The sequence below is a fragment of the Oryzias melastigma genome, linkage group LG2 (assembly GCF_002922805.2).
Source record: "Oryzias melastigma strain HK-1 linkage group LG2, ASM292280v2, whole genome shotgun sequence".
NCBI classification, from domain to species: Eukaryota; Metazoa; Chordata; class Actinopteri; order Beloniformes; family Adrianichthyidae; genus Oryzias; species Oryzias melastigma.
This window is the reverse complement of record NC_050513.1, coordinates 9547076-9557248: the sequence shown is the minus strand read 5'-3', so window position 1 is coordinate 9557248 and position 10173 is coordinate 9547076. Positions and strand designations below refer to the sequence as shown.

Sequence of the window (10173 nt, the reverse complement as noted above, 5' to 3'; positions counted from 1 at the left end):
CAGATACTGGGACCAGGAAGTCCAAAACGCCACCAAAGAGATGCAAGCGCCTAGTCTGGCTAAATCCTTGATTCGGTGTTACTGGAAGTCCTATTCAGTTCTGGGGTTCTTCACTCTACTGGAGGTACGGCTGATCTCCACCAAACGATGGATCGTGTTTTCTTTTCTCATATGCTTTTCTTCTGTGGATCAGGAGGTCATCAAGGTGGTTCAGCCGGTGGTTTTGGGCAAAATGATTGAATACTTTGAGAGCTACGATCCAGATAACGTCAAGGCGTTCCACGAGACGCTCGGCTACGCGGCCGGCCTGTCCATCCTCACCATCGGCCTGGCGCTGCTTCATCACCTCTACTTCTACCACGTCCAGAGGACGGGCATGAAGATCCGAGTGGCCATGTGTCACATGATCTACAAGAAGGTCAGCCTCTTATTGGTTGATATTTGTGGAATAACTGCTAAGCGTCTGAACTGTCCTTTCTGTCTTTCCAGGCTCTGTCTCTGAGCAGTTTAGCCATGGGAAAAACCACCACGGGTCAGATCGTCAACCTGCTCTCCAATGACGTCAACAAGTTTGACGAAGTATGAGAAAACACCGTCCTCTCTGTGGGGTCACAGGAGTGTAAATATCAGGGCGCCGCTCTCAAATTCAGAGAGCAGATTCGAAACCAGCAGATGTTACCGTATCTCTGCTCTGTGCCGTCAGAGAGGCTAGCATGAGGTGGAGGCTTCATTACACTCTGGGCACCGAATCCTGTTTGTTTCAATCTGTGGGGGCAAAGCCTGCTGGGAAATAATGGATCCCACTGAGAGTTTGGTTCCTTGGCAGTGGGGCTCCAATTAAAGGATTTGGTTCTGTTATGTTTGTTCATATTGGAGGAAGAAAAGAAGGGAGTGATGTTCAGAAGTCATGCTAACAAAAAGGTTAATTTGATTGGAGGAAAGCTCCTAAAAACCCCAAAGAATATCAAGAAATTCTGGTTGCTCACATACAAGACTCACTTATCTTGCGATAAGATTTGAAAGGGTGTTATTCAAAAGACCACGCCTCCTTTTGAGTTTTAGTTCTTTTCAAAATAAGAGCAATCCTGGTAAATATTAAAAAATAATGTTTTTAGTATGTTTACATGCTATTTTTCACATAATGGAGGAAAACTAAAAAGAAAATTGAGCTTAAAGTTGCATTTCTGATCATTTCTTTATTTAAAATGTTGTGATTACCATGAAAAAGATCGTATTTGTGACGTAGAAAATGAAAAACATCTTTGTTTTCCTCGTCCGAGCTAGCATCTGAAAGAATAGTGCTCGGCGTTTTTGTTACAGCGGTAATGTAAAGAAGCTACGTACACAGCGGGTATTTAACGTGAGTTCAAAAACGCGTTTATCCCGTGGTGTTCACACTGGACAAGCAGGGAAGGGCTTCTTCGTTTTCTTATTGTTCTGTTTACTATCCACTGAAGTTTGGTGTGAACTGTTAAGGCGGTGCAAATCTCACAATTTTGAAACATTTTCATTGCTAGCGTCACAATGACGGATATGGATTACCATCATGGCAGGAGAGTGGTCTTGATTTATCTTTATTTGATTAAAAAATACGTAAAAAACGCAGACGTCATCAGGGTTGTTGTCATGTGAGTTCACCAGATAAACCAGCTATGTTCTTGACTCCCCACCAAGTCAGAGTCCTTGATCGTTGACCTGGTTTAGCTAGCAACATATGTTCAATGGCCATGCGTTTTTGTACATACAGCCCAAAAATGATCGTGAAAACTTGCGTAGCTATGCATGAATGTGAGAGTTTTGATCAAGGAAGCTCCAAACCTGCATTTATACAGACTTTTTATTGGAAGTAGTTGCTTGAATACGCGTTGCCGAGGGCGATGTGTACGTAGCTTAAGATTTGGAGTGCAAGGGGCCGTATGCTAGCGGGTTAGCGCGTAAACAGAGAGCTCTCAGCAACAGGGAGGAGGTAAATTTCTGAATAACTCCTGCAGAAACTATATTCTAGAAAACAACATTAGTTTTTTATTTTGGCTAAAAACGTCATATTTAAAACACTTTTACAATAGGTCAAAAGAAGATCGGAGTGAAACTCTTAAGGAAGTCTGACTCGTGAAAACACATTTTAAAGACATTTAGGACTAAAATATTTAATAGAAATGTTTATTTCTTTTTTTTAGGTTTTTTTTTTATTAGTTCCTCATTTGCCATGGTGTGTTTTCACCAGGTGACCATCTTCCTACACTTCCTGTGGGTGGGGCCTCTGCAGGCCGCTGCCGTGGTGGGGCTGCTTTGGGTGGAGATCGGGCCCTCCTGTTTGGCTGGAATGGTGGTGCTCATGTTCCTCATGCCCACCCAGACCATGTTTGGGAGACTTTTCTCAAAGTTCAGGTAAAGCCACATGTCAATTTTACATATATTCTGTTATTTTGTTTCTTTTTTTAAAGGAGAAGGAAAGGAAGACAAAACCACCTCTGTGACTGTTCATTTTTGATTAAAAAACTTTATTGGTTTATATCAAAGACATTGGCGACTTAAAAACAAAGTAGTACAAGGAATCATGTCAGCTATTCAATTTATAAATTAGGATAATAGTTAAGAAAGTTTGCTAATTGTCCTCATAAACATAAAACACATTGATTTCCAGATCGAAGCACATTTAGAAACAAGGCTAACCAGAGCTAGCTCAGTTCACAGAGTAACCACTAGGGGGCTGTTACAAAAATTAAATTACTTAACATAAATAACAAACTCAAATTTGGCACTTTTATTATTTACCTCTTGTATTTTTTTTATAGACCTTAACTTGTTTTACTGTGAAATCCTGAGCTTTAAAACATCGACTTGGTGAGTTGGTGGTCACATGACCCCCGCCAAATGTGATGTCACTAAACCACTGCCTTTCCAAAAAGGGTCAATCTGGGCGGGGCAATTGAGCTCCTTTATGCCAGCTCATTGCAGCTCTGCTTGTGATAAGATTTGAAAGAGTGTTATGTGAAAGACCACGCCCTCTTTTGGGTTTAAGTTCTTTTCAAAATAAGAGCAATTCTGGTAAATAGTAAAATAAAACTGATTATGATTGTTAGTTTCTCTAAATCTGTATTTTATTTTAAAATTATTTTCAAATTTGAAAGATGTAATTGAGCAGTTAAATGGACTAACCATAAAACGACTTCATTAAAAAGTTTTGTACTCTATGCAAATTTCAAAATAAAGTGGACAAAAATGAACTATAATTCATAACAAGACCCCTACAGGTTAATTGGGGAACTGACACGGACTCAAGTTAGTTTTTTAAACCTACTTTAAATAGTAAATACTAATGGAAAATACAAGCTTTGTTTCAAGTAACTTCACGTATTTTTTCCACCATTTTGTATATAATAGATGGCAGCTTTGAAACTGTTGAAAAGTCTGTGAAACGCAGCTTTTTATTTGTGGTTTCAGGAGCAAAACTGCCGCCCTGACAGACAACAGAATCCGAACGATGAACGAGGTGGTGTCTGGAATACGAATCATCAAGATGTACGCCTGGGAGAAACCCTTCTCTGCCTTGGTCTCCACCGTCCGACAGTAAGACGACCAAAGTTCCTTCAGAACAGAATCTTCCTGTTCATTCTCATGTCTAAAAGCTAAAGTTTCTTTTAGATAAAATGTATGGTGATTTAAATATTATGAATCACTTGTATATTTTAAGTTATTTGGCAGCAGGATAATCTAAAATATTTTTAATTTGATGACCCGATCTCATGGAAAATATGCTTTTGAACACAATTTTTGATCAGCTTAACCCTAATAAAAACATATTTAAGATAAAATATTTAACTATTTAACTAAATATTTAATCATTTAGTCATTTTTCTATCCTATAACATTTGTTTTGGTTACAAAACCTTATTTATACTAAATCAGAATTGAACCATCAAGATGCTTCTCTTTACCCAAAAAAATTGAATCAAAAAATGCCTCAGAAAGATAGAGCACCCCCACCCCAGCTGTTACCGGGCAGAAAGAAGACACCTGCACCATTCTCACTCTTACATTTCAAAATGAAAGTCTACAGAGTTTTTGATTGCCTTTTTAACAAAAAAAGTGTAGATATTTATTTAGAGGAAAAAGTTATTATACATCAAGTTAATGTAAAGTTCATTTAGTGTGGTTCAGTGCTGCCACGATTAATCGACGACTAATTTATTGGTCGATTAGTTGTTACTTTATATTATAAGGAGTCAGTGTAGTAATATGTATTATATTTTAGCTAAAATTTCAGCTGCATGCTAGCTATTTTTACTAATTTTGGATTTTTTTTCAGTTTTTTAGGCTAATTTTGAGTTTAGCTATTATTTCAGCTACATGCTAGCTATTTAGGCTAATTTAGGATTTATTCTGTTTTTTAGGCTAATTAAGAGTTAAGGTAATATTTCAGTGTATGCTAGCTATTTTAGCTAATTTAGGATTTTTTCATTTTTTAGGCTAATTAAGAGTTATGTTAATATTTCAGCTGCATGCTAGCTATATTGGCTAATTTAGGATATTTCTTTAGTTTTTACGCTACTTTGGCGTTAGTCTAATATTTCAGCTGTATGCTAGCTATTTAGGCTAATTTAGGATTTTTCTTTAGTTTTTACGCTACTTTGGAGTTAGTCTAATATTTCAGCAGCATGCTAACTATTTTAGCTAATTTAGGATTTATTCTGTTTTTTAGGCTAATTAAGAGTTAAGCTAATATTTCAGTGTATGCTAGCTATTTTTGTTAATTTAGGATTTTTTCATTTTTTTAGGATAATTAAGAGTTATGTTAATATTTCAGCTGCATGCTAGCTATATTGGCTAATTTAGGATATTTTCTGTTTTTTAGGGGCTAAGTAAGAGTTTGGCTAATATTTCAGCAGCACACTTGCTATGTTGGCAAATTTAGGCTTTTTTGTAACTTTTTAGGCTATTTTGGAGTCTAGCTAATCTTTCAGCAACATGCTAGCTGTTTTGGCTAACTTAGGCTTTTCCAATTTTTAGGCTAATTGGGCATGTAACTAATATTTCAGTTGGCTGTCAGCTTCAGCATTTTCAGCTGTCAATTTCAGCATCATCACCTATTAGCACTAGCATCTTCAACAGCCAAATTCAGCTAGCATTATCGCAGGTAATGCTATCTATCTAATGATGATTAAGATGTGAGCTTTACATCCAGTTTCCGCATGACACGATTTTTCGACTAATCAGAAAAAATAATCGGTGATTCGTCGACTATTAAAATAATCGTCTGTGGCAGCCCTAGTGTGGTTAAAAAGTATTTTCTCACCAGCTTCTTATCTCAAAAACCTTTATTTTGGAAGGAAGCAGAGTTCAAGTTTAGGGTTTCTCTTGGTTTTTCTGTAAAATTCAAAGTTTATTTATGTTTTCAATGTTCAGTAAAGAGAAAAATACCCATCTTTTTTATTTTTATGTCAGAATTAAAGTAAAAAACTATTGTTTTTGATATTTATTTGTATATTTAGTAATAGTATTAGTATTTCCTCCATCCTAACACAATAAAGACAAGTCCCTTCAGTGTTAAGCCTAAAATATAAGAAAATATAAATTTTAGACTATTACTTTTTCAAATTTTGCTCTATTTTACTTAATAATTCTCTTATTATTCTGTGTGTTTGCAGTAAGGAGATCTCCAAGATCATGAAGAGCTCCTACCTGCGCGGGCTCAACATGGCCTCCTTCTTCTGCGCCAGCAAGATCATCCTCTTCGTCACCTTCACCCTCTACGTCCTGCTGGGAAACACCATCTCGGCCAGCCGCGTGTTCGTGACCGTGTCGCTGTACACCGCCGTGCGCCTCACCGTCACGCTCTTCTTCCCCAGCGCCATCGAGAAGCTGTTCGAGAGCCGCGTCAGCATCCGGAGGATTCAGGTAGCATCATGTTGGGCCATTTACTAAGATTGGATTTTTTACTTTTGACATTCCACCGTATTTGACTCAGGAGGTTGTGTTTTTTTTAATTTTTGTGACTTATTGCACAGTTTCAGATCCTTGTTGCAACACGTGAGGTTGATTCAATCTATAACCACATTTCCCCTCTCTCACGAAGTCCAACAAAAAAAACACGTAAATATTTAACCGATCCCTCTGCATGACTTGGCGTTTTTGTGAATGGACTCATTAAACCAGGTGCTGCTGTCGTTCTGAAGAGCTCCGCTGAGTCCTAAAGCCAACTTTATTTTTCAAACCCTCAAAGAAGCCGTAAAGTTTTACTGCAGGTTAAAGCGCATGAAGCGATAAGGATTCAGAACACCTTCGTCTCCCCCTGTAAGCACTTTCTCAGGGTTTATGTTCAAATGAAGCAAAAGGTCATTTTAGGTCAAAACATCTCATTAAACTTCCTTTTTTTCTGCTTTTTTTTTTTGAAGATCTATACAGTTGCGGTTTCTAAAACTGGAGTTTTTTCAGATCTTTTTACAGATCGAGTTCCTGACAGATTTCTATTGTTTTCCATGAAGGAGTTCCTGCTGCTGGATGAGATCACCAAAGGCGGGACGGCTCTGCCGCCAGAGGAGAAGAGGGAGAACTCAGTGGAGCTCCAGAACCTCACTTGTTACTGGGATAAGGTCAGAGGTCGCGTGGTTAAACATTCAAAAATCTTCATGGACGAAGTCCAGAAAGGCAATTCTATTTACTCGAAGTAATAAAACTGATAAAAATATATAATAAATCTTTATTTCAACCAGTGAAGTCGCATAAAGAACATTTTTTTTCAATTTAAAAGCGATCAAATGAATCATAAATGATAAATAATCAAACTTCTAGGGATGTACAATATCTAAATTTAACTGGATTTCTAATTCAGAAATCTGATATTTAAACCTTTTTTTGCATCTTTAAAGAAAAGTAAACCTTTGGATATATCAAATAATTATTATTTTCTTACTAATACAGACGTTTTTTTTCTTTTTTAGTTCCAAATAAACAAAATTTAATCCATCCAAGTTTAAAAGTTTTTTTTTTTTTAATTAACCCTCTCAGGGGCAAAATAAGTTTTTGTAATACAAAAGAGGTGATATTTGGGGGAAAATTATTATATGGGGTAGTGATATACAATTTAGTATTTTTTTGAGGGAGATCTTCATATGTAATAAGTTCTGAGTATGGTTGTAACGGATCACAAAACTCGTTTTTTTGATCAGTAAAAAAAAAAAAAAAGACAAAAAAACAATAAGATAAAAGCCTAAAATTAATTTTTTGAAAAGTATACTTTTGCAACACTGGTCCTGTGTGATAAGTGACCACTAAAGACTTAAATATGATATGAATGCCGGCTTAATTTTTATAGAAAGTTTCAAAACAATGTAAAAAAAAAGTAGAAATAATTAGCATTATGCTAGCGTTTAGCTCTTGCAAATTGACACTTAAATTTTAACCTTAAAAGATCCAAAATACACACATTTTGTAGAAATACATGTCTTTTTATTTAAGAATTTTTATTAATTTTGTTTTTCTTTCAGAATTTGGACGCTCCGACTCTTCAGAACGTCTCTTTCACTCTGAACGCAAACCAGCTGCTGGCCGTAATCGGACCCGTCGGTGCCGGAAAGGTCAGAGTCTGCACCTTCACAAGTGTTGGCACTTTCTCCCGCTCACGTCTCTCCCGCCGCATCTCCAGTCGTCCTTGCTGAGCTCCATCCTGGGGGAGCTTCCCGCTGAGAAGGGGGTGCTGAAGGTCAAAGGTCAGATGACGTACGCCGCCCAGCAGCCGTGGGTGTTTCCTGGAACCATCCGCAGCAACATCCTCTTCGGGAAAGAGTTCGACCAGCAGAAGTACGACAGGGTGGTGAAAGCGTGCGCTTTGAAACGGGTGAGGATTTTCAAAATTAAAGTTTAATTGTTAAAATTAAAAAAAATATATTCTACATTTCTTTAACTCTTTTATTGTTGCTTACCTTTTTACGCTCTTCAAGGTTAATTATTAATTATTCCACAGATTTTACGATTTATGAAAACAGTAGCTTTCTACATAAACACCAGTTCGACCTCAATGATTAATGATTTAATCTTTTACTTTATTGTTTCCTTGTTTACTTGACCCATTCATTGGAAACGACCTTAATAATTTAGTCTTTTGGTCTATATTGACATGGCCATAAATAAGTAATAAATCATGAAGGATTTGTTTATTGTTGCGATATAATATGCTGATGACTCCACTCACTTTAGTGGGAAACGGGTAATCAAAAGAACCAAAAAAAAAAACAAAGAGCTGGTGACTGGAGTCTCGTTGGGTCGCGACTGAAATCTCGTTCGGTTGTGACCGAAGTGTCGTTGGGTGCGATCGAAGTCTCGTTGGGTGCGATCGAAGTCTCGTTGGGTGCGATCGAAGTCTCGTTGGGTGCGACCGAAGTCTCGTTGGGTGCGATCGAAGTCTCTTTGGGTTTGACCAAAGTCTCGTTGGGTGCGACCGAAGTCTCGTTGGGTGCGACCGAAGTCTCGTTGGGTGCGACCGAAGTCTGGTTGGGTCGCCGCTGAAGTTTCGTTAGGTCGGGACTGAAGTCCCGTTGGGTCGGGACCGAAGTCTTGTTGGGTTGTGACCCAATTCTAGTTGGTCGCCACCGAAGTCTCGTTTGGTCATGACCGAAGTCTCGTTGGGTCGGGACTGAAGTCTCAACGGTCGCGACAGAAGTCTCTTTGGGTAACAAAGTCTCGTTGGGTCGCAATCGAAGTCTTGTCTCTTTTTTTTTTTTTTTTGTACCTTAAACTCATCCTCCTCCTTTACTCAGGATTAAACCTGCCTCGCCATCAGAGGAAGAAACTGTTAATGAACAGTAAATTAGGATTGAATTTTAAACATTTGTTTCTTAAGAGAAAATGTAATATGCTTGTATTTAGGGTTAAGACTGATAGATAAGTACACTAGCACATTCTGTTCATCATCTTCAGGTCTCATCAGTCTGCTCTGATAAGACAAACTGCACGTGTCGTCTGGTTGCACCTGTTTGATCATGTGACCTGAACGGACTTGGATTTGTTGACATTCGTTTCGCTGTCGACTCCAGCAGGTTCATTCTGGGAAAACCTGTTCACTTAGATTTTGAACAAAGATATGAAATGTTGTCGAGCAGCAAACTGACTCTGAGGAAGGTTTGTTTACAGCACAGCTCCAACAGAAAAAATCTAATTAAAAACACAAAGAAAACAGGTACATATCAATTTAATGTACATGATGAATAAGCTTTCATTATTTAAAGGTAAAGGAGTGAAAATGTGGACTTTTTTGGCCTAAAAATAAAAGTTTTTTTTAGTTTTTCTATTTGAAGAAACGTCATTCTTCCCACTCGATATTCATGTGAAACTGAATAAGCAGCCTAAGCAGCCCAATAATGTAATCTCCAATCGGAATGCACTGCTGACCTTTTGAAAATTTCCCCAGAATTCTGTCTTTTTACAGCCTTCTCACTGGTCTGTTCAGAGATTGCTTTGATGTGATACCATACGCTGATGACTCCACTCACTTTTTAATCAAGAAAACCAAAACTAAGACCCATACCAAAGATATGGGTCGTAAAACACACCTCGAGGGTGAGGTGAAAATACTTGGTAAAGAGTTAAAAAAAAAAAAGTTGACCTCGTTGGTCTCCCTCCTCGCCATCGGAGTCCTCAGACACCGATTCCTCCATCTGAAAAATCAGCTGGAGTTCCTAATCGACATCTTTCTTTCGCTTCCTTTTTTTGAGTAAAAAAAATGATCAAAAATTCTCTCTTTGCCCCAATAAAATCTCGAGTTGAAGTTTATTTTGGACGTTGTTTTTTAGGATGACTATTAGTTTTGAAAACCTGATAATCACTTTTTTGTTGTTGTCTTTGTTCAGGACTTGGAGCTTCTTCCAGCTGGCGACCAGACAGTGATCGGAGACCGAGGAGCCACGCTCAGCGGAGGACAGAAAGCTCGCGTCAATCTAGCCAGGTTTGACTTCACTTCCACCACAAACGCTCAGATAGATGCAGAGAATCCTTAAAATAAACCTGATCTGTGAGAGTCGCTCAAGCGGAGGACCTTCTTTGTTTCCAGAGCCGTGTATCAGGACGCAGACATTTACCTGCTGGACGATCCGTTGAGCGCCGTGGACGCCGAAGTCGGGAGGCATCTGTTTGAAAAGTGAGTTCAACAAACTCCTTTCTTATCAAGTTTGACCCAGT

The 10173-nt window shown here is 38.2% G+C and overlaps 1 protein-coding gene across 3 annotated transcripts in view; it reads left to right on the top strand.

Annotated features, from left to right (window-relative positions):
• Positions 1-10173, top strand: part of LOC112159978 (multidrug resistance-associated protein 4) — a 55973-nt gene that overhangs the window by 32957 nt on the left and 12843 nt on the right. For all 3 annotated transcript variants that reach the window (XM_036215694.1, XM_036215696.1, XM_024294261.2), the window contains 11 exons: positions 4-124; positions 194-418; positions 490-579; positions 2225-2388; positions 3445-3570; positions 5649-5898; positions 6486-6593; positions 7488-7577; positions 7646-7837; positions 9846-9940; positions 10046-10132. In XM_036215694.1, the coding sequence (XP_036071587.1) occupies positions 4-124; positions 194-418; positions 490-579; positions 2225-2388; positions 3445-3570; positions 5649-5898; positions 6486-6593; positions 7488-7577; positions 7646-7837; positions 9846-9940; positions 10046-10132 (1548 nt within the window). The remainder of the gene's footprint in view (positions 1-3; positions 125-193; positions 419-489; positions 580-2224; positions 2389-3444; positions 3571-5648; positions 5899-6485; positions 6594-7487; positions 7578-7645; positions 7838-9845; positions 9941-10045; positions 10133-10173) is intronic.